This window comes from Callithrix jacchus, chromosome 14 (assembly GCF_049354715.1).
Source record: "Callithrix jacchus isolate 240 chromosome 14, calJac240_pri, whole genome shotgun sequence".
Taxonomy (NCBI): domain Eukaryota; kingdom Metazoa; phylum Chordata; class Mammalia; order Primates; family Cebidae; genus Callithrix; species Callithrix jacchus.
In genome coordinates this window covers 106,129,424-106,154,930 of record NC_133515.1, presented here as the reverse complement: position 1 = coordinate 106,154,930, position 25,507 = coordinate 106,129,424, and the positions used below count along the sequence as shown (strand labels likewise).

Sequence of the window (25,507 nt, the reverse complement as noted above, 5' to 3'; positions counted from 1 at the left end):
TAGCAACCCTCCATCATCCAAATATTTATTGTCCAAGGATGTCAAGGACCTTCCTCAACTAATTTAAATTCTATTTCACAGCTGTCTTCATTTGTCTAGAAAGCTTTACAATTCATGCTGACAGCCATCCAACACAAGTGATCCTGTCAGCTCCAATGGCCTTTGTCAGCCATTTGCCACAGTGAACACTTTTAAATCTCATCACTTTACACTCTCCACCGGAGTCCTCTATGTACAGCTATCCCCTTCTGACTCTCTCCTCACCTCTTCCATTCTCCTCACCTTTCCACTTCCTCAACTTTCACTTTTCCCTATCAACCCACCTTCTCTCCTTATTAGCATCTCCAATAATTAGTGTTCACATCCAACAGTAATGAAAGCTAACATGTAAATTTCAAAAGCCCTCTTCGGGCTGCAAAGTGCTGTCCTATTGATTACTTCACAAACACCTTAACACATTAAATTCTCAGTTCTCATCCAAACTGATCTCTAGGACACCAAATGAAAATAACCTACACTGTTCTTCCTGCGGCTTACAAGGCACGACCTTATCTTGAACTTTTCATCTTCTAGACTTTGCTCCCATGTCCTAAAAAATGTGTCACCATAACTATGCACCAAGCTCACTATCTGCAAGGCTCATTGCTTGTTACTTTGGAGGATACAAAAATGAAAGACGAAATCGTTGCTGGCCTTAGGTAGCTTATGTCATAATAGAAAGAGACTGGAGAAGCATGCACAATTTTACAACTGCAGTATGACACACAGCATAAGAGAAGTCCATTTTGACTTGAGCTTTCTCTTTCTTCAACTGATCATCTTAGTCACTCCCAGGCAACTCTTGTTTCCTAGTAACTGTCACATTTCCACCACAAGCCTTGATTTCTTGCCCAGATTCCAGTACTAGACTTCCCAATGTCTACTGACCACAGACTCCTGAATGTCTTATCAGCCCTAAAACTAAACGTATCCAAATCCAACTTCATCTTATTTTCCCATCTCGATTCCAATTCTCATATCCAAACCTGTGAGAAGACAAAACATCAGCAGCAGCATTTCTACCAGATACAAAATTTCCGTCAATGTGGGAGGATACTAGCACACTTTGCTGACAGGCTGAAGATTATCAGAGAGCAGTGACAGGCGAGGTAAAAATAACGTTAATCATCATTCTTAAAATTGTTTTTATAAAATTATCTATGAAGATCCAGGTTCAAGACTCTTATAAGTTTGTATCCCAAATTCTAGCAGGTTAGCACTTCACCCATCAGGAGGAATGTGTTTATGAAAAACTGTTCCCACTATCACGTGTATTTGTCAGCAAGTATATGTGCTGACTCTGGGTACAGCAACACACAAAAGAATACCACGGCAGAGTCCTTCAAGAAACTTACTAATGAGTAAGAAACAATTACTTACAATAGCATATTATACAATTAACAGGCTATATGGAAGCTTGAAGGGTACAGCCTAGTGGTTCCATATCGCAAAATTGGGGGACCAGTGTCAGATGAGTCAGTGGCAGATTGGAAAAAACAGGCATTATAAAAAGTTTTCTAGAAAGCTACATATATTCAATTCTGAAAACTCTTCTTTGACTTTATGTCTTCCAATTAATATTAAAGTTTCCTTTCATATGACATTATGTTGATATAATAATGACAGGTAGGAGGTGCTTTTGTTTTAAAATAATGTTGTAACTTGGCAAAATGAAACACAAACACACATTGACTCTTGACTCCCTGTTTTTGTTTTAACTGCTTTAAAATAATAGAAAAATGAACTTCAATCTACTGTTAATTAGAAAAGTCCAAATCATATCATTCATCAGAGGAGAAAATTTACAATATTATTTCCACTTCATACATCAATCAGTTCTTTTCTGGGGGAAAATCAATTTAAAGTACAGAAAGAAATAAGCTTGTTTAAAATAAAAAGAAACTAAAATGAAAAATCAAATCTATATGAAGTGGTCAGCCACTCAGAGCTAAACTTATTATAGAAAATATGAAAATTTCTCTCAAAGGATTATAGCAAGAACATGCAGCAGAACACATTATCTCCCATCCGTGAACATTAACACCGTCTGCTTTGAGAGTCAGCCTCCTCCAGCCCCTGTACATTCTTTCCTCCTGTTTATCTGCAACAAGCTCTGCCCTGATGAAAGTAGCGCCTCCTCCTCACGTGGTTGTCAATGGCTGTGCCCCACAGCTGCTGTGAGGCATAGAAGGAAAATCGGAAGCAGTTGCGTGAACAGCACACTGAGCCCACCCACTCCTCAGCGTGCTCCTGCATAAGATCCAAATCCCACACAGAAATCCCCAGCAAGTAATCTCTCCCCACACAACCTAAAATCAGATCCCCGTTAAATCCACTCCATATAGAGGTCAGTGTACTAACAGCTTTCCGTGCAGTGTTCTCTCCCCACAGATGTTTTACCTTATCTACAGCAGACACTTTAGCCCCTTTATCTAGCAGCAGCTCCACCACTTCAATATTTCTCATCTTGGTAGCCTTTATAAGTGGTGTTTCACCATCCTGTGAGCACAAATAAGAATGTTTACCAGATTAATAGCTTGACTCCAAAGTGTTTATGTCATACAAATGCATATGTCAAGAAATATCTGACTCTGGTAACAGTCCATATTTAAAACCCTCTCAAGAAAACATAAAAGCTAAAAACAACAACAGAAAATGCTTTTCCTTTACAACCACTCATTTGTACCAAAGTGACTTTAAATCATGCACCCAATATAGGAGCACCCAGATACATAAGACAAGTTTTCAATGACTTATAAAGAGACTTGGACTCCCGCACAATAATAGCGGGAGACTTTGACACCACATTGTTAATATTTGACGGATCAACAAGATAGAAAATTAACAGGGACATTTATGATTTGAACTCAGACCTGGAACAAGTAAACTCAGTGAATATTTATAGAATTCTTCACCCCAGGTCCACAGAACATACATTTTTTTTCTATATCACATTATACCTATTTTGAAAGCAACCACATAAATGGAAGCAAATCACTCTTCAGCATTTGCATAGCATTTCACAGATTTAAATGAAATATTGGTTGGCTGTTTGTTTGTTATTTTCTTTCCTTATTCCTTCCTGTCTCCGCTGTTAAGCACAATTATCGGCAGAAAAGAGGTTTTTAATACCTATTTTTAGATTGCATTCCAACCTGGGCAATAGAGCAAGACTCCTGTTCTCTCTCCCCCTTTCTCTTTCTCTTTCTTTCTTTCTTTCATTAAAAAAAAAAAAAAAAAAGTGACTTTAAATCACGTAGCCAGGTGTGGGACCTGCCCCACCTGCTCGTAAGCTACAGCCGGCAGCAGTGGCTGCTTCTGCCCTTCCCCAGGTTCCACCACGGACCTGGGGCAGCCCCTCCAGAGGCTACTTCCTGTTCTCCCCACCAACCAACCCATAGCCCAGCCTGTTAACATCCAGGTAAGCCAGTGTTCAGAGTTTTTCAGAAATGTACAGTTCACAGTGAAACCAATTGATACAACAAGCAATATGCCTTCAGAAAACCTCAAAAGAGTTCATGATTGCTTTTAAAAACTAAAGGAAAGAAAACAAGAAGAGACCACAATTCAGCACTGAGTTAGACAAAAATCTGGTCAGAAGCCGCAGGTAGTCACACTGACTGACACCAAGATCCAAAAGAAAAGAAAAAAGAGCGTCAAGGAGCCACCTGCAAACCAGAAGGAATCCCAGAAATCTTCTACTCTGGGATACTGGAAGTACCATCACTGATTTAGAAACTGGCTGGTCCTGAACTACAGCAGATGAAACAGGATTGTCTTATGGGTGACTTTATAATTTTGCTTTATTCACTAAGAATTCCTGCTGTATTGACCCAGAATTCCAAATATATTTTCCCCACAGAAAACTATTACACATAGGCTAAATATGAGACCACGATATTAGATAATTTTGTATTTTTTATATGATTTGAGTAAAATAGGTAAAAGTGGCTAATCTGGAGAACCAACCACCAGTCACAGTGGTTATTTATTTATTCATTTAAAGAGACAGGGTCTCACTCTACTGCCTAAGCTGGCTTGGAACTCCTGAGCACACACAGTCTCCACACAGAGGAATGTGTTCTGCATCCCAGATAGCAGGAGCACAAGTTAATTTTGGGGGAAAGGATCCGTCCAAATAATAACAATTTATGGATGGCTGATACTGTACTTTCTGAAAAGCATTTAATTGAAGTAACAAATAGCACACTGTATTTTGCTATGAATACACAAATCCTGAAAGGATATAAATATACTTCTCAATTTGATATAGAATATTACCAGTAAAATCAGTGTAACACTAACATCCAAGACGACTGAACTAAAATGAGCAGTGCTAACATTCAGCAGGAGGTGTTGTTAACAGAACAGAAATGCCATGCATACATACCTTTGTGCATATTTCAGTGTCGGGATTGCACTGTAAGATATCTCTCACCATCGTTGCATTTCCTTTCTCAACAGCCCAATACAAAGCAGTTTTATTATCCTATATAATTAAAAACAACATCAAGAATCACTTCATGTAAGATACACTATTTAAAACTGCTGCTTGTAAATACAAAACATCATTTCTGTCAGAAAGCATGCCAACAGGCAGCATGGTAGGAAATATCATTAATCCCTATGCTACCTTGCAGTTACTTTTGAGAAATTCTTTACTAAAGAAGCCTAGAAAAACTGCATATCACTTGACCTAAAAAGTAGCAATCCCACATACTTGATCAAGTAAACTGTAGTTTTGTAATGTCATCAGATTTCAGGAACATGCACCGGGTTAGGAGTCATAAATACCTGAACTCTGTAACTAGGACAAGTCACTTGACTATTCTGACCCTCGGATTTTCATCTGTAACATGCTATAAATACTTCCCAATTTTTCAAAAGATAATGCATGAAAATGTACTCCACAAATGTAAGGCATTATCACTTTTAGCTTTCTTAATTTTCATCCATCCTATACCCCGATACTGCCTTGATCTGATCCTTTAAAATCTTTCTTATCAGCTCAAAAACCAAAAATCAATCCACATAGACCTTGAAAGTAGAGCTAGAGAACAACAACAAAAAACGAATTCAAACATAAAAGAGGATGAACAGACACAAGGCAGTCAGCTAAAAGTCCAAATAGGTGACCTAGAACCCTTCTTTTAGTGGCAAAGTTTTTAACCCAGGAGATAATGAAGGACTTTTTGCAGCAGCCACATTAAGTTCCCAATACCAAAATTTCCCCAACAGAGTTTCTCTTCTAAAAAATGCACACTAACCACTCAACCCAAACTTCTCAGCCCCATCTCCCTTCCCACTTCACTTCTCCACCTCTCACCCCATCATCCCCACCACCATGCCTAACACCCCACTGCCCAATGCCAAATGATGTATTCATTAGCTATGGAATGCATCTTTCTCTTTCTAATTTTCTCAAATTTTCTCATCCTATCACAACTGCCCTTGTCTGAAATACCCAGCCTTCTTTTTCTCTATTTTTTTTAAGAGACAGGGTTTAACCTGTCCCCCAGGCTGGAGTACAGTGGCTCAGTCACAGCTCACTATAATCTCAAACTCCTGGGCTCAAGACATCTTCCCCCTCAGCCTCCCGAAGAGCTAGGATCACAGGCACCAGCCACCCGCCAGGGTCCCCACCTATCTAAACCCAACTCATCTTCAAACTTGGCTTGAGTTCTACCTTCCTCTAAAAGCCCCAACATGAGGCCTACTTTCCCCACCTCAAGACTCATATTTGAAGCTTTGGCTAAGCAATCAATCACATACCATCTTGTGGCTTCACTTTTTATGTTAAATAAAAGCATAAAAATAAACTAAAAGCTTTCCAATTAAAATACATGTGTCTTAAAGACAAGGGACCCATGTTAATTCCCCCATAACACTGGCACAATATTTATGGTTTGATTCAAAAATGGATTTGGATACAAGAGATTTTTGGTCAAATACAAGAAAAAACTGAGCAGAAATGTAGATTGTCCAACAACAAAATAGACACCAAGTACTTTTTCTAAAGTCTGAAGTTCCTGAAGTATTTGATAAATTCACAATTGTGGGCAAGGCTTTTATCTAAAATTAATGACCTCTGTGGTTCTGTGAACTATGATTGCCTTAAACAATGTCCACAGGTACAAGCAGTCCCAGCAAAGTCAAACACAGTGGGGAAAAAGGAGAGGAAAATAAAACAGTAACAACAGAAGAATAGCATATGGGGAAGAAGACCAAATGGGAGAAAACACTAAAGAAAATAAGTAAGTACCAGATACTCAAAGTGCTACCAACTCTCTATCACTAACTATTCATCACAGTTTTGAGGATTGAATCTATATATACACAGTAGTAAGGATAATATATTCTAAAAACATGAGCTTTTTGATTTACTTCCATCTACATTTAACTCAACATTAATATAGAAATTTTAAAATAATGGCAGTGAAACTTAGTAATAATTACGCCTGTTAGATGTACTAGGGTTTACAAGTTTATCTCCACAGGGAAGTAGGAAGAATAACATATGATCAGTCAACATTTACAACCAATTATACTCTAAGATAGCAACTGCACTGTAATCACACATACCTGTCCTCTAATGTCTATATCAGCATATTTTTGGAGAAGCGCTCGAACAATTTCAACATGACCACCTCTGACAGCGCCAATCAACACGGTATCCCCACTCTAGGAAGACAAAAAAAAAAAAGGTGAATTGATAACAAGCACTCTTTTGAAGTTAATCATGTTTTTTTTTTTCCTAAAAATTTCCTGGAAAAAGTCTATTTCTAAATAAGAGAAAAATATTACTTAACTAATATGAATACCTGATGTTAACAGACATCAGAGTAAGGAACAGAGGACTTGATGCCCCAAAATGAGGACTCTGAAATTCCTAAAGAAAGCCTAGAAAGACCAGTTACCCAGAACAATAATCCATTTTCTTTGAAGGTAACTGCCATTACAAATGTAAATTAAATACAATGACACTGTGTTCATCTGTTCATCTGTCAATGAACCAGATGAACATTTTTAAATCATATAGTAAAAATCCTGTGCAATAATGCTATATGACAAAAGCCATGAATTCTTTAAAAAAAAAAAAAAAAAAAGGAGCTGTAAAACTATCAATCTACAGCCACATTTAATTAAGTGAGAAAGTTAGATCCCCAACCAGCATCCACGAAAATCTAGTTGATCTGGCTGTTACAGGCCGGTAGTGCATTAAGATTCATTCCCTAGAATAAAACTAAGACAAAGTTCATGATCTCATGAGGACATCACTCTATCCTGAAACTATATTCAAGCAACCATCATTTTCAGTTCATATCTTCCTATACTTAAAATACAGACAAATTTAAGTTGCCAGCATTAGCATTAACATGGGTGCAGACTAGTAAACTTATAAAAGGTTACAAGTATTTCACTGCTTACAATGTGCCATTCACCATTCTAGGTACTAGGAAACAAGACAGACAGGGTCCTACCTCTGGAAGAATTTACAGCCTGGCAGAGAACACAACATATGATAAACAAAAAAACACAAACACTATGCAAATAAAATAAGGTAATGTTCTAGAAAGTGACCACCAGGTAGGCTGGGCATGATGGCTTATGCCTGTATTCCCACTACTCTGAGAGGCCAAAGCAGGAGAATCACTTGAGGCCAGGAGTTCAAGACCAGTCTGTCAACATAGTGAGACCCTGTCTCTCTCAATTAAAAAAAAAAAAAAACTCAAAAGAATTAGCCAGGTGTGATGGTATGCACCTGTAGTCCCAGCTACTTGGGAGGCTAAGGCAAGGAAGATTACTTGAGTCTAGGAAGTTGAGGCCACAGTGAGCTGTGATCACGCCACTGCACTCCAGCCTCGGTAACAGCACAAGACCATGTCTCAAAAAAAAAGGTGATCAGGGCCAGGCGCGGTGGCTCAAGCCTGTAATCCCAGCACTTTGGGAGGCCGAGGCGGGTGGATCACGAGGTCAACAGATCAAGACCATCTTGGTCAACATGGTGAAACCCCATCTCTACTAAAATTACAAAAAATTAGCTGGGCACGGTGGTGCGTGCCTGTAATCCCAGCTGCTCGGGAGGCTGAGGCAGGAGAATTGCCTGAACCCAGGAGGCGGAGGTTGCGGTGAGCTGAGATCGTGCCATTGCACTCCAGCCTGGGTAACGAGCGAAACTCCGTCTCAAAAAAAAAAAAAAAGGTGATCAGGTAGCTACTTTGGATTGGGTAGCTGAAGACCTTTCCAAGGAGGTAGAAGCCGAAGTGGGACAAGAAGCAGCAGCCAACCACAAGATCAGCATTCCAGACTAAGAGCACAGTTGCTGCAAAGGCTCCACAGAGGAACAAGCTGAGTGTGTTCAAGAAGGGAAAGAGGCAAACACGGCTGCAGGCTATGAAAGCTGGCAGAAGAGGGTACAAAGTGGGGAGAGAGGTTAGACAAAGATGATGTGTCATGTCTATAAACCAAAAAGATGATATTAATCCTCAGTGCAAGAGGAAGTCTGGGATGGCTTTAAACAAAGAAGTACACATGATATTTATTGTTTTAAAGATCACCCCAAGATCAGAGTGGAGAACCCAGTTGCAATGCTACTTCTGTAACAGCAGCATCACCACAGATAGTGGCTTCAGCTGGAAGGTGATCGTGGAATGAAAACAGGTGGACAGATAAAGGATTTGTTTTGGAGTAACGTCAACAGAACCTGCTGGAGGGTAGGTAACGAAGAGAGAAACCAAGGCTAATGCACAGGATTTGGGGTTTTAACAGCAGGGTGAATGGTGGTGCCACTTGCTGAGATGGAGAATGAGGGAAAAGCAGGTTTGGGGTGAAAAAAACAAGGCATTTGTTTTACTATAAGTTTAAGAAAGACGATTAGACATTCAAGTGGAGAGTTCCAGGTAGAAGTCAGTACGTGTGAGCTCAGAGCAGGAGTCAGGGCACAGAAAAGCACACCCACAGTGACACACCAAGCCAGTTACAGAGCAATAGTGCAAGTCACATTTTCAATAACAACATTATTTGACAAAAATCAAAAAGGACATTTTTTCAGAAAGACTGATCAAATTTTAACTTATTAGTTTCAAAGGCAAAAATAAAACTTATCTTAAAACAACTTTATGTCATGCAGGAGAACCTTGAAAGTTAGTAAGAAGACACTAAGGTCATCTTTCATCCACTTCACCACCAGGAGACAAATGTGAAAGAGGCGACCTACCCTGTCAGGTATGTTCACATATGTTCCAGCATCGAGCAGATCCTGCACAATCTCCGTATGTCCCTCCTTCGATGCAATCATCAGAGCTGTGTTTCCATCTTTATCTGTTAAATTTACATTTGGATTCCTCTTCAGAATTTCTTTTACTGACTGTGTGTAGCCTCCTTTCACTGCCACAATAAGTGCAGTCATTGAATTCTAAAAACAACAAAACCAAAACAAAACGCAAGCCCAAGAAATTAGTGTATTCTGGAAAATACATGATTTACGCCATAATCATAAAACTAATGTTTTCAAACATGTGGCCTACTACTGTCATTTCCAATAATAAAATAACAAAATAAATAGCAAGAAATATACCAAAAATGGCTAGGAGACATCTTTCATTTTTGAAAATATATTAATTATCTTCAGTCATTAGAGCTGTTATGAAGTTGGGTTCTTTAAATGATAATCTGAAACTGGACTCATTCATAATGAACAAACTCACTAAGGTAATGAAGGATAAAATAATTGACAGGGTCATTAAACACATTCTAAATTAAATAATTCAGTCAGCTAAATCAGACTTCAAGAATTGTTTATAATAAAACCCATAAAAACCACTAAACAATGAATGAATAGCCATGAGCTATTTCCAGAAAAGTGTAATACATTCTTTGTCTTTCACAGTGATCTAGAAACCACATTTTCAAAAACTCGTAAGTAATTCTTTTAAAAACTGCATATCTATTTAGTAACAATAAATCAGGCCAGGTGCGGTAGCCCACACCTATAACCCCAAACCTTTAGGAGGCCAAGGCAGGAGGATCGTTTGAGGCCAGGAGTTCAAGACTAACCTAAGCAACATATAAGACCCTGTCTCTAAAAAAAACAAACAATAAATCAAAAGAAGACTATGTCTCTTTACCAGAAGTGTATTAAAATTACTTCTTGAGGTGTTCATCTACTTCAAGCTGTCATACAATTTCCTTATAGAAATATTTTACATCAGCCCCCAAAATTAAGCTGTCATTCTCTCACATATTAAAATAACACAGTCTTTTCAAATTCTTGAGCCATCAGTCACCGTAGAAACAAGCCACTCGTTCACTTGACCGACTGTCCAGAAAGGAGGCAGGTGGAAGGCATGGCATCTGCAGTTGCCTACAGACCATGCTGCCTCCACCAGCACAAAAACAGGACCTACGCCTTGAAGGCTGGCAATGAGTAGCTCCTGCCAGTGTGCAAACAGGAGGAACTGGTTAATAGTGTGCCAAAAGTATGACATAAAGAGTTTACTCTTGTTTCACTGCAACCTGACATCTGGTACTATCTCTTCTCAGAATCCTTTATGATCCACTCACATAATGTAATAATTTTGTAAGTAGCAGTCTTGTATTATGTTAACTGTTTCTTGTGCATAAATATTGTTTCCTTTAACCATATGTTTATAGGTTCAAGGGAAAAGAGGTATTAGGCTTCTTCCTCTCCCCAGCACAACTGGCACAGGTTGGGGAATGAGGAATTATTCATTGCTAATTGATAAGATGTAGCTAACCAGTTTTTAAGCTTTCTGGGTTCTGACAGCTGAGTTCTGATTTTTAAAATCTGTTCATTGAAAAAGGAAAATAAGGCATAGCTGAAAATATCCCAAAATTGCAATATTTCTTTAAAATTTTTAAGAAAAAGTATTTTATTGCAGCACAATGTTTTTCCACAGTAAATATTAAACACTATTTGATTTGAATAGTTTATTAAACAATTGGTACTGGGCTAGGAAAAAACAAACTCCATTTCACCTACATTCTGACAACACTAAATGCTTCTGTGGTGAGATGTGTGGGGTTTTTCCCCACCCATCAAGCAAGCAATCAATTCTGCAGCGGGCACCAGCTGGGTACCCCAGCTCAATTCTGATACTACCTACCTGGAGATAGCATCAGACCCCACAGGCGACTGCTCTGTGCCCAAGACTGCCCCTGCTTCCCATGCCAATGAAAGGTCAGGTTGTTTGACTGACTGGCTATGAATTGGAGCTCCCACAACCCCCTCGAGTTCGATTAATTTGCTAGAGCAGCTCACACAGTTCAAGGATGCAACGTTTACCAGTTTCAATAAAGGATAGTTTAAAGGATAGAAATGATCAGGCAGACGAAGACATACATAGGATGAGGTCTGAAAGGGTCCTGAGCACAGGAGCTTCTGTCCCCATGGAGTTGCAGTATGCCACCCTCCTAGCATGGGGATGTGTTCTTGGTCAGGTTCCTGGAAGCCTCCTGAACTCAGTCCTTTTGGGTTTTTATGTAGACTTCATTATGAAGGGATGATTTATTAAATCATTGGTCAATGATAATCAATGCAATCTTCAGCTCCTCTCCCCTCCCCAGAAGTGGTGGGTTAGGGCTGTGATTTCCAACCCTCTGAGCACATGGTTGGTGTCCCTGGCTACCAGAGCCTCAACCAGTGGGGTTATCTAGAAACGTTCCAAAAACTACCTCATTAACATAAGCTCAAGTGTGCTTAAAAGGGGCTTATGATAAGAAACAAAATAATGTCTTTTATCTTTCTCTCTCTAGAACTGTTCCAGAGCGGTTTCAAGAACCAAGGACAAAAGGCCAAATATAACCAAAGATACTCTTATTACTGTAGTCACTTATGAAATTACATAGGCTATAGGAGCACTCAGCTAGGAATCATGGACAAAAACCAAAATAGTCATGCACAGCTCACTTTTATCAATGACAGATGGCATATACAACAGAAGTTCCATAAGATCATGATACTGGATTTTCACTGTATGTTTTCTGTGTTTAGGTGTGTTTAGATACAGAAATATCATTGTCTTCCAACTGCCTATAGCATACTGTATACATACTACAGTAATATACTGTACAGGGTGCAGCCTCGAAGCAATGGGCCATACCGTATAGCCTAGGTACATAGTAGGCTATACCATCCAGATGTGTGTAAGTGCACTCTATGATGTTCCCACAATGGTGAAATCACCTAATGACACACTTCTCAGAATGTATCCCCGTCATGAAGCGACACATAACTATATATATCATACTAAGATCACTGAAAGCTATTCTTTATACTTTTAGCCTCCCCAAATGTATGTGCATGAGCAACAGATCCTTAAAAGCATTTATTTATAGTATATATGTTTATAATATAACGTACTTAGGATAAAAGAAAATGCTTGTTTTCCTGTTACTATTGTTTTAGAACTAGAGGGAAATTTTTCTAAGCATATACTAAAGAAATAAATTATCTCTCTTGAGCCTGCGTAGCCAAGACAATCCTAAGCAAAAAGAACAAAGCCAGAGGCATCATGCTACCTGATTTCAAACTATACTACAAGACTACAGTAATCAAAACAGCATGGTACTGGTACCAAAACAGAGATATATACCAATGGAACAGAACAGAGGCCCTGGAGGCAACACCACACATCTACAACCATCTGATCTTTGACAAATCTCACAAAAACAAGAAATGGGGAAAGGATTCCCCATTTAAAAAATGGTGTTGGGAAACCTGGCTGGCAGTGTGCAGAAAGCAGAAACTGGACCCTTTCCTGACACGTTACACTAAAATTAACTCCAGATGGATTAAAGACTTAAACATAAAACTTAACACCATAAAAACCCTAGAAGAAAACCTAGGCAAAAACCATTCTGGACACAGGCATAGGCAAGGACTTCATGACTAAAACACCAAAAGCATTGGCAACAAAAGTCAAAATAGACAAATGAGATCTAATTAAACTCCAGAGCTTCTGTACAGCAAAAGGAACAATCATTAGAGTGAACTGGCAACCACAGAATGGGAAAAAATTTTTGCAATCTACCCATCTGACAAAGGGCTAATATCCAGAATCTACAAATCTACAAAGAACTAAAACAGATTTACAAGAAAAAAACAAACAAATCCATCCAAATGTGGGCAAAGGAAATGAACAGACACTTTTTCAAAAGACACAAATATGAGGCTAACAAACATATGAAAAAAATGCTCATCATCACTGATCATTAGAGAAATGCAAATCAAAACCACATTGAGATACCACCTCATGCCAGTTAGAATGGCAATCATTAAAAATTCTGGAGACAACAGATGCTGGAGAGGATGCGGAGAAATAGGAACACTTTTACACTGTTGGTGGGAGTGTAAATTAGTTCAACCATTGTGGAAGACAGTGTGGCGCTTCCTCAACAACCTAGAAATAGAAATCTCATTTGACCCAGCAATCCCACTACTAGGTATATACCCAAGGGATTATAAATTGTTCTATTCTAAAGACACATGCACACATATGTTCACTGCAGCACTGTTTACAATAGCAAAGACCTGGAACCAACCCAAATGCCCATCGATGATAGACTGGACAAGGAAAATGTGGCACATATACACAATGGAATACTATGTAGCCATAAAAAATGATGCGTTTATGTCCTTTGTAGGAACATGGATGAATCTGGAAACCATAATTTTCAGCAAACTGACACAAGAACAGAAAATCAAACAATGCATGTTCTCACTCATAGGCGGATGTTGAACAATGAGAACACATGGACACCAGGGGGGGATAATCACACACTGGGGTCTATTGTGGGGGTGAAGGGAGGGAGTGTGGGGAGTTGGGGAGTCGGGGAGGGATAACATGGGGAGAAATGCCAGATGAAGGTGACGAGGGGATGGAGGCAGCAAATCACATTGCCATGTGTGTACCTATGCAACAATCCTGCATGATCTGCACATGTACCCCAGAACTTAAAGTACAATTTTAAAAAAAGTTCCATTGCCAAGCACTGAAATATAAGATACTTACAGCTCCTTCTTGATCAACATCAGCTCCCATGGCCAATAAATGTTTCACACATTCCAAATGACCCTTTCGTGCAGCCCAAACTAAAGGGGTGGTTCCATACTATTAAAACAAACAAGAAATTTAAAATGATTATAAGAGGGACACTCAAAGAAACTAGCTCTTAAAATGAATTTTAATAAAAATCTTATCATTTCTTGGAAACTGCATACATTTATCATCATTTTAATCTTAGATAAATCCTATTTCTCCCATTTTATTTCTCCTGAGTAGATGATTAACCAATGCATGAAATGTCTTTTAACCAACCTTATTTAACCTTGTTTTGAGACAGAGTCTTGCTCTGTCACCCAGGCTGGAATGCAGTAGGGCAATCTTGGCTCACTGCAATCTCTGCCTCCCGGCTCAGGCAATTCTCATGCCTGTGCCTCCTGAGTAACTGGAATTACAGATATGCACCATCACAACCGGCTAATTTTTTTGTATTTTTAGTAGAGACAGGTTTTGCCATGCTGGCCAGGCTGGTCTTGAACTCCTGACCTCAAGTTATCTGCCCACCTCAGCCTCCCCAAGTGCTGAGATTACAGACATGAGTCACTGCACCAGGCCCTTATTTAACTTTTATAATGAGTGACAATGTTTCCATCATAAGGTAACGCAGCCCCAAATTTTCAACAAGTTTTCATTGCTTCCCATATCTTGTGAAACAGAATTTAAAGTCTAGCAGTTTGACCGCAGCACAACAAAGTGTCAAAAAACTAGTCTGACCACTTTCCACAGGTCCGTGTGTGTGATCCTCATCTAAGAACAGTTCACAGTATCACATTTCCACAGATGAGAACACTGAGGCCCTGAGAGGTTAATTAAAAGGCTGAGGTCACAAAGCTATCAAGAGGTGGAAGAAGACCCATGAGCCCTTGAAACTGCACTCAAAAGCACCTTTCCCTGAAACATGTTTCAAAAGGCATCCAGGAATATAAATCATGCTTTAAGGCAATGCCTGCCTTCGGGGAGGCTGGCAATCAGCAGACACATGAATGCCCACAGTGACCTTTTGGTATATGCAGCCCACAGATGAAAATTAAATTAATATTTAATTTAATTTAATCTACTCTCTGTGACAGCCCTGTCCAGTAGCACTTCCTGTGTTGATGAAAATCCTCTATAACGCCATGCTGCGAGATACAGTAGTCACCCGTCATCACTATTCAGCACTTGAATGCTATGTGGCTATTGAAACTGATGAACCCTTTTTTTTTTTCATTTCATTTTAATTAATGTAAGTCTAAGTAGCCCTGTGCTAGCGGCTACTGTACTGAGCAGTCACTCTATAAATCACGTCAGGAACCACAGCAATCACACTGTTGAAGGCTGAAGCCCTGGACAGGCTTCCCAGATGGATGAAGACTCCACGGACAGCCAGAATCCCAAGGCTGCCAATTCAGCACGTTGGAGCCAGCACCTCACAAAACGAGGAAGAGAATGGAGGGAAAGCAGCTGCCACAACTGCTGCCTCAAAGCAGGCTTAGAGAGAATGAATAAGAAATACAGGAGGAGGTGGGCATGATGGCTCACACCTATAATCCCAGCACTTTGAGAGGCCAAGGCAGGTGGATCACCTGAGATCAGAAGTTCGAGACCAGCCTGGCCAACATGATGAAATCCCATCTCTACTAAAAATACAAAAAAAAAATAGCCAGGTGTGGTGGTGCATGTCTGTAGTCTCAGCTACTGGGGAGGTTGAGGCAGGAAGATGGCTTAAATCTGGGAGGTGGAGGTTGCAATGAGCCGTGATTGCGCCACTGCACTCCAGCATGCGTGACGGAACCAGACTGTCTACAAAAGAAAAAAAAAAAGAAATGCAGGAGGAGATTCCCAACTTCACTCCTGCATCTGTGGTTTTCTCCACTAAAAAGAACTAAATTCTCTTTTCTAGCCTCCTCCTTTATGGATAATACTTATTCCAGCTAAAATGCCTTCCCTAACTTTACAATAGCAAGATCTCAGACATCTTCAAACCTAATACACACAGTCACCTTTCATAAAGCCTTTAAGAAATACACTAATTGTAAAAAAAAAAAAAAAAAAAAAAAAGAAAAGAAATATATTAATTGTAACTGAGCTCTCATGCTTTGAATGCCTATTGCATTGGATTTCTGCCCTTCTCAGAGAACTGAACTATACACGATTATATGCTATGATTTCTCTTCCTTCCCCTGCCTCATCCCATGTGCCAGCTAGTCCTCACCCACTCCCACTTAGGAGACAGTCCCACTTTCAACATTACATAGATTTCCTGACAGCCAGAAAGACCTTCCCTCACTTTGCATCCTGTCTACTTCAAAACAGCTGTGCAGCCACACTCTGAACTGCCTCAACAGGTCTCCCATCTCTTTCTCAAATTCTGGTTTCTATCCCTTCTCAGTCTAATCCTTCTATGTGTATTCTTGACCCTATGGTCCTCTTTCACCCAGAACCTTACTCAATAATCTTCTGCCACATCTTATTCCCTCTTCCTGTTAGGTGTCTGATTGAGGTCCTTTCAATGTGAGTAACTCTATTCTAACAAATTTTTCCAACAGGTTATCCTTTGAAGATAATCACTGTTTTCTTTGAAGCTTTTCAAGATAATTTACAAGCCCTTATCATCCCCCCATAAAAAACTAGTTTCTGCTATAAGCATTACAAAACCACCACTTCAGAAGTCACACAAATAGTCACCTAAACTCCAGATCTATGTATCATTTTTCTTTTTTTTTTTTTTCAGAAGAAGTCTCACTCTGCTGCCCAGACTGGACTGGTGTGGCACAATCTCAGTTCACTGGAACCTACCTACCACCCAGGCTCAAGTGATTCTCCTGATTCAGCCTCCCAAGTAGCTGGAACTATAAGCACCCACCACCATACCTGGCTAATTTTTGTATTTTTAGTAGAGACAGGGTTTTACCATGTTGGTCAGCTGGTTTTGAACTCCTGACCTCAGGTGATCCACCCACCTCAGCCTCCCAAAGTGCTGGGATTACAGGCATGAGCCACAGCACCCAGCCACCTATGTATCTTTCACTAAGTTCTTTCTTTTCTTCCTGAAAGTTCTGCAGTATTTTGAACTATTCTGACTGTCCCTTCCAACTTGAATTTTCAATTCATTCACCACCTTTGATGCTATACCAGTCAAGTTCTCCTAGCTCTGGAGATTAATAATAATTGTATAATTATGTATTATAATTAAGAAAATAATAATTACTATTCCTAATAATCAGTCCTTTGCTCACCATATTCTATTACTATTGATCTTAGCTGCCAAATCCGCACTCACATCATTTCAAGAATCACCTCTAGGCAAGCCCTTCATCACCAGCAACCCGAATCTCTATGTGCACTATGTAGAAGGACACCTTCACCTACAGTTTTCCACCACTTCAACGTCAACACATCGAAAGCAGACTTCCTTTCCCTTCTCTAAAACCTAGTTCCCATAGAAACCTCCCTATTTCTGTCAGAAATAAAATAAAAACACTCTCAATCTTCAATCCATCCCATGGTGTGCTAATAAACATTAATTTTTTCTAAAATACCACTTTGCGACCACCTACTACTCAAAACTCCCAGTGATTCTGAGTGTTTACAGGGCAGATGCCCAAGCTCCTCCGCTGAGTATCCAAGATTCACCCAAAGGTGGCTCCATCTGCAGCCCAGCTTCCTCCTCTCACCCCTCTCCTTACCACTGACAGTGCACTCAACGCTAGCTCAACAGGTCACCTGAAGCTGTACTCTGGTGCATTCTGCTCTCATGTTCCCCTGTGCCCAGTTCATCTCTGCTCCTCCTCTCTCACTGATGTTAACTCTACCCTTTCTTCAAGGTCTAGACGAAGTCGCATTATTTTATCAAACCTTTACTGACTGCTGCGCCATCAGTGAATTCTCCCACCTTCATGCTCCTAAGCCACCTGACCCTGAGCCTTTGCATTTTACGTGGCCCACTTATCTCCTTGCTTCTCTAAACAGAGATAATTTCTTCTTTGTTTTTGTATCTTCTGTGCTAAGTGCAGCTACAGGGCACTGCATAGTGGGTACTAAACATTTTCTCAAAATGCCAATGAGTGATAGATTAGGCAGCATTATTACCTGATTCTGGAGGGCCCTGAAAGCCAAGTTATATATAAATATTTTACTACAGGCTAGAAGGAGAAAACAAAGGCTTCTCTATGATGACTGAATCACATCACAGGCCGGGAGCTGTGGCTCACACCTGTAACCCCAGCACTTTGGGAAGTGGGTAGATCACCTGAGCTCAGGAGTTCGAGACTGGTCTGGCCAACATGGTGAAACCTCGTCTCTACTAAAAATACAAAAATTAGCCAGGCATAGTGGCCAGTAATCATGTAGTCCCAGCTACTTGGGAGGCTAAGTACGAGAATTTGCTTGAACCCAGGAGGCGGAGGTCATAGTGAGCCGAGATTGTGGGCAACAGAGCTAGACTCTGTCTTAAAAAAAAAAAAATCATCAAGACATTTTAGACACACCTCAAACTTCAGATAATCTGAATCAGCCAACAGTACACATGCAATATTCTTAAATATCATAATATAAATATTTATAACAGTCTCCCTATACTCCTCATTAAGCTCCTCATTATTTGTGTAATGTTTTTAAATGAGGCATAACATTCACAAAGTGAAAAAAAAAATACTAATTCTCACTGTACTACTTGATGATTTTTTACATATATATATACACTAGTATGACTACCACCCAGATCAAGATATGAATTATTTTCCAATACCCCCATAAAATTAAACAATACTGTTTTACTTAAAGAAATTGATGCACGAAATCTATTTTAATGGAAAAAAAAATCTTAAAGTAATAGCTATTTTCCTATATTTAGCTACGTTATAAACATGAGAAGATTATAACTATCCCACAATGCGCCAAACTCTAAGACAGCTAATGGAAATAAAGGAGGTACAAAATAAGAAAAAGAAAAAAAAGCATTCCTTATTTCTATGAAACTTATACTCTAGTGGTAAGAAGGACATGGAAATCAATCATGACAAGGCAACAGCTTATGTGCCCTAATGGAGATGTGCAGAGTACCCAGGAAGGGGCACCTAGGGTAGGACACTCAACAAGGAGGGTAACACCTCAAATAGGCCTTGAAAAATAAACAGGAGCCCATCAGGCAGAGGAGGTAATAACATTCTTAGGAGAGGGAAAAGAATAAAAACAGAAACAACGTTCACAGAACGTTAAACAATCTGTTGTATCTAAAACACAGCATATATGGATAGAAACGGCAAAAAGTGAGCCTGCAAGACAGGCTGAAGCCCAACTGGAAGCCTGGGCTTTATCCTCAAATAGTGAAAGCCAACAAAGCTTTCCAAAAGCAAGGAAGGAAAAAGATAACTAGGTAAGTATTTATACAATGATGGAAGTAAGTGTGAAGGATTAAAAAAAAAGAATAGCACATCATTCTGGGGAACTTTCTGGAGGTGATGACAAACAGGCAGAGCCTCAGAGATGAACAGAAGCTGAGGAGGAGGAGGCGGGCACACTGCGAAGGAGCACTGGACTCAGGAGTGTGGGTCATTCAGTGGCTGGCACGCAAGGAAGCGCAGGGGACAAGCAGCAGGAGAAGGGGAAAAAGGAAGGCAAGGCCATCTTCACCCATCATCCCAGAGACGGTCTTCAGGATTTTAAGCACAAAAGAAAGATTACCAAACTTCAATTTTAGGAAGATCTCTCTCACAACAATACTGGGAAAGCAGATAGGAATGAAGGTAGCAAGGACAGTTACAATAGAAAACTTCGAACAATGAAGACAGAGACTCTATTATCCTGGTCAGTTTTCTTGAGAACTATGAATGTGATATAAGAAAACATCAGAAGGAAACTTAGCACATAAAACACATGGGGAATCTATCTATAAGATGTATATCTATATAAAATACCTTAATATACAAAAATATGAAATTCATTAGAGCAGCCTCACAAATCATATAAAAATGTTTATAACTTAAGACACTGAGAAGACATAACATGGACTGGACCCTGAAAAGATGCTGCTGACCTACCTTATCAGAGCAGTTGACTTTAGCACCATTTTGCAGTAAAAGATGCACTATATCTGCATGGCCTCTCCCTGCTGCCCAAATGATTGGGTAAACACTGTACTGCTAGGATAGATTGGTAGGTAGGTAGGTAGATAAGTAGGAAGAAAGGAAAGAAAGAAAGGAGGGAGGGAAGGAAAGAGAAATTAAATCTTTTAGGTAGATATTTACAACACACATTTGCTAAGTAAAGTAAATATCAAAGGAAGTAACACAAAGTAATTTTTTAAAAATCAGATTACAAATCATTCTCCACTTTAAAAACAGATACAATACTCACAATACATAATTGGCAACTAAGATATAATGAAGCTTAAATAAATATATATTATGAACACATTTATTTGTATTAATTCAATACATTAAAATGTGATTATCCAGCCAATAGGCAATACTAAAAAGAAGAAAGTAAAATAAGAGAATTGTAAATATATATAACAGAATGTATAGAAAAATAGTATCGTTATTTGGTAAATGTCTTTTCTTTAAATAAGTTCAGATTAAGAATTCACAACCACAGAAAACAGGAAGCTGACAAAAGATTTCAAAATCTCCTTTTGCAATGCTATATAGTTATAATTAACATTTAAGCTCTAAGAGCTGCCTTTCTGCTGACAAAAATTGAGAAATAAACTTAGCTTTAGAACAAAATTCTTATTACTGTGTTTTGAAATCATATTCTACATTATGTTTAATAGGATAAAGAATATTTCTATTGACCATGAAACCAAGAATAATGAACCCTAAGTATTCCCTAAGAAAACTTACCACTTACAATACAAACAAATTTTTTTGTTAATGCTTACCAGACCAGTGACACTTGGATTGGCACCATGAGAAAGAAGCAACTCTACTACATCAGTACGGCCTTTGTAACATGCCCACATGAGAGCTGTCCATCCTCCCTAAAGAATAAAAAAGTGACGGGAAAGGGAATCAAACTTTAGATCATCTCTGAGGATAAAAATGTCAATAATGAAATTTCTTTAGTGAATATCTTTAAAAACCATTGGTTCATGAAGGTAATATGATATAGTTTTAAATTCTCAAGCTCCCCAAATACAATAATACATGAACTAAGTCAAACCTCTTGCATCCACAAATGGTTACTCCAAAGTTTACACTATATAATGAAACCTGAATTCAAGAACATTCATCAGGAACTCTTCCAAATTTCTAAGATTTATTTTGGCCGTCTAAAAATATTTCTTCAGAAAACTTTCTAAGCTCCTAGAGAGTCCCTTCTTTGTATGAGTTTAAACTTTATCCGGAGAGAGATCTAACAATCATACGCAACTCCTGCATTTAAATACATCCTTTAAGTCCCAGACCATCATAGTACCTCTTGCTAAGAGAGAGAGAGAATGCTAAGGCATCTCATCTGTGATCAGGATTTCCAGAGGTAAGCAAGGTCATCAGGCATGAATTAATACCCCACTTGATGATGTTCTACTCACTAAGCTACGGGAGCAATTTTCTCAACTACAATACAATGCAATAAAAAAGACCAATGTAATCAAATCTTACTAAGGAATTAATGTTTTGTTTTTTAAAAAATCACTATTTGGACCAATCCACATTTGGTTCTGAGACCATAAATCACTGAATCCTTATCATCCTGTTTCAACATCAATAAAAGGGATAAAAAATATTTGTCCCCATGGGAAAAGACAAGTCTCTTCAATAAAGGGTGCTGGGAAAATTGGATAGCCATAGGCGAAAGAATAAAACTAGACCCCTTCTCTCGCCATATACAAAAATCAAAATGGATTAAAGACTTAAATCTAAGACCTTAAACTATGAAACTACTACAAGAAAACATCAGAGGAACTCTCCAGGACACTAGTCTAAACAAAAAAAAATTTTTTTTTTTTTTGAGACAAGAGTCTTTCTCTCTCACCAGGCTGGAATGCGGTGGCGCAATCTTGGCTCATGGCAACCTCCACCTCCCGGGTTCAACTGATTCTCCTGCCTCAGTCTCCCAAGTAGCTGGGACTACAGGCAGGCGCCACCATGCCCAGCTAGTTTTTTGTATTTTTAGTAAAGATAGGGTTTCACCATGTTGGCCAGGATGGTCTCAATCTCTTGACTTTGGAATCCGCCCACCTTGGCCTCCCAAAATGCTGGGAGTACAGGCATGAGCCATTCCGTCTGGCCAAAAATTTCTTAACTGATACCCTACAAGCACAGGCAACCAAAGCAAACATGGATAAATGGAATCATATCAAGTATAAAAGCTTCTGCACAGCAAAGGAAACAACCAACAAAACGGAAAGACAACCCACAGCATGGGAGACAATATTTGCAAAGCAACCATCTGGCAAGGGATTAAAACCAAAATATATAAGGAGCTCAAACAACGCTACAGGAAAAAACTAATGATCAAAAAATGAGGCCGGGTGCGGTGGCTCAAGCCTGTAATCCCAGCACTTTGGGAGGCCGAGGCGGGTGGATCACGAGGTCAAGAGATCGAGACCATCTTGGTCGACATGGTGAAACCCCGTCTCTACTAAAATTACAAAAAATTAGCTGGGCATGGTGGCGCGTGCCTGTAATCCCGGCTACTCAGGAGGCTGAGGCAGGAGAATTGCCTGAACCCAGGAGGCGGAGGTTGCGGTGAGCCGAGATCGCGCCATTGCACTCCAGCCTGGGTAACAAGAGCGAAACTCCGTCTCAAAAAAAATAATGAACAAAAATTTGAACAGACATTTCTCAAAAGAAGACATATAAATGGCAAAGAGGCATATGAAAAACGGCTCAACATTACTGATCATCAGAGAAATAGGAATCACAACTACAATGAGATATCATCTCACCCCAGTTAAAATGGCTTTTATCCAAAAGACAAGCAATCACAAATGCCGGCAAAGATGTGAAGAAAGGGAACCCTCATACACTGGTGGTGGGAATGTAACTTAGTACAATCAAAATGGAGGACAGTTTGGAGGCTTTCCAAAAAACTAAAACTTGAGCTACCATATTATCTCACAGTATCACTGCTGGGTACAGATCCAAAGGAAAGGAAATCAGTACATCAAAGAGATATTGGCACTTCCATGTTTATTGCAGCACTATCACAACAGCCAAAACTTGGAGCAACCTAAGTGTCCATCAACAGATAAATGGATAAAGAAAATGCGGTACCTACACACAATGGAGTACTACTCAGCCATTAAAAAAAGAATGAGATCCTGTCATCTCCAACAGCATGGATGTAACTGGAGATCATTATGTTAAAAGAAACAAGCCAGGCACAGAAAGACAAACATCACATGTTCTCACTTATTTGTGAGATCTAAAAATCAAAACAATTGAACTCATAGTGATAGAGCGTAGAAAGATGGTTCCAGAGGCTGGGAAGAATAGCAGGAGGGTTGGGTAGGAGGTTGGGATGGATAATGGGTACAAAAAAATAGAAAGGATAAGACGTAGTACTTGTTAGTAAAATAGGGTGACAATAGTCAGTAATAATTCAATCGTGCATTTAAAAATAACTAAAAAAGTGTAACTGGATTGTTTATAACACACAGGATAAATGCTTGACAGGACAGATCCCCATTTTACATGATGTGATTAGTACGTATTACATGCCTATATCAAAACATCTCATGTACCCCATAAATATATATATAACTACTATATACCCACAAAAATTAAAACATTTTTTTAAAAATAGAATATTTAGCCAGGCATGGTGGCTCACACCTATAATACCAGCAATCTGGGAGGCCAAGGCAGGTGGATCACTGAAGTCAGGAGTTCAAAACCAGCCTGGCCAACATGGCAAAACCCTGTCTCTACTAAAAATATAAAAATTAGCTGGGCATAGTGGCACATGCCTGTAGTACCAGCTACTCAGGGGGCCGAGGCAGGAGAATCACTTGAACCCTGGAGGCAGAGGTTATAGTGAGCCAAGACCTAGCCAGTGCACTCCAGTCTAGATGACAGACCAAGACCCTGTCTCCAAAAAAGAAAAAAGAAAAGGACTATTTAGCCAGGTGTGATGGCACACTTTGGGAGACCCAGGTAGATGGATTGCTTGAACTCCAGAGTTCAGCTTGAGCAACATGGTGAAATCTCATCTCTATAAAAGATTTAGAAATTAGTTGGGCATAATGGCGCACACCTGTAGTCCCAGTTACCTGGGGCTGAGGTGGGAGGGTTACTTGAGCCCCAGAGGTCAAGGCTGCAGTGAGCCAAAATCACACCACTGCACTGTAGCCTGAGTGAGAGACTGAGACACTGTCTCGAAAAAAAAAAATTTAAGGGGTGTGTGTGTGTGTGTGTGTGTATGTGTTTGCCCTAACCTGGAAGGCAAAACTATAGAAAAGGAAAACAGATCAGTGGTGTCCAGGGATTGGGGATGGCCAAAGTGACGGGGCTGTTGTGTATGGAACTGTGGTGGAATATGTGTCACTGCACATGCAGAGTGAATTTTACTATATGTGAATTTTTCTAAAAATTAACCAGAATATGAAGAAAATGGAAAGGTATCAACATGAGCTCATTTTTAAAAATATAGATAGCTTTTTTTTTTTTTTTTGAGACGGAGTTTCGCTTTTGTTACCCAGGCTGGAGTGCAATGGCGCGATCTCGGTTCACTGCAACCTCCGCCTCCTGGGTTCAGGCAATTCTCCTGCCTCAGCCTCCTGAGTAGCTGGGATTACAGGCACGCGCCACTGTGCCCAGCTAATTTTTTGTATCTTTAGTAGAGACGGGGTTTCACCATGTTGACCAGGATGGTCTCGATCTCTTGACCTCGTGATCCACCCGCCTCGGCCTCCCAAAGTGCTGGGATAGCTACAGAAATAGAAGTATGTGTATTCATGAGTTGCATGTACTTCCTACCTCCATCCACTGGGGACTAGAAGCAGTGACGCCCCACTAGTAGCAAGCACTCCTAACACCTAGACACTGGTTTCCAAACATTGTCCAATAAAAAGAGCACGATTTCCTTGGAAAATTAGTTGATTGCAGTGCTAGCACAGGAAAAAAACAAGATGAGCATGACCCTGAACCATTCTGAAGTACTAAAAATAAGGAAATACTTGAAAAAAAATTTTTTTAAGTATGGAGCATCTTAAAAGGGCACAGAGCCAGCCTGAAAGAGCTTCTAATGGGTTGGAATAACTTGAACAATAAATATTAGTACTGGGCTATAACCCAAGGAATAAATGTTCATGAGTCCATACTGAAATAGAAAGAAACAGACAGATATATAGATAAATGGATCGATGGATGGATGGATGGACAGATAGACAGATGGCAGATAGATAGATAGAGCAGGATGTGGGGAAGGGAAACAGGGAACTCTTCCTTACAGAAGAA

The 25,507-nt window shown here is 39.6% G+C and overlaps 1 protein-coding gene across 24 annotated transcripts in view; it reads right to left on the bottom strand.

The window, feature by feature from the left end:
* Positions 1–25,507, bottom strand: part of KIDINS220 (kinase D interacting substrate 220) — a 118,196-nt gene that overhangs the window by 71,010 nt on the left and 21,679 nt on the right. For 14 of the 24 annotated variants that reach the window (XM_017964569.5, XM_078349994.1, XM_008981167.5 and 11 more), the window contains 7 exons: positions 20,986–21,084; positions 20,144–20,245; positions 14,073–14,171; positions 9,257–9,454; positions 6,622–6,720; positions 4,430–4,528; positions 2,440–2,538 (listed from right to left, as the gene is read on the bottom strand). In XM_017964569.5, coding sequence (XP_017820058.2) covers positions 2,440–2,538; positions 4,430–4,528; positions 6,622–6,720; positions 9,257–9,454; positions 14,073–14,171; positions 20,144–20,245; positions 20,986–21,084 — 795 coding nt within the window. The remainder of the gene's footprint in view (positions 1–2,439; positions 2,539–4,429; positions 4,529–6,621; positions 6,721–9,256; positions 9,455–14,072; positions 14,172–20,143; positions 20,246–20,985; positions 21,085–25,507) is intronic. The other 10 variants (XM_035273297.3, XM_035273298.3, XM_054245240.2 and 7 more) reach the window with 1 other exon arrangement.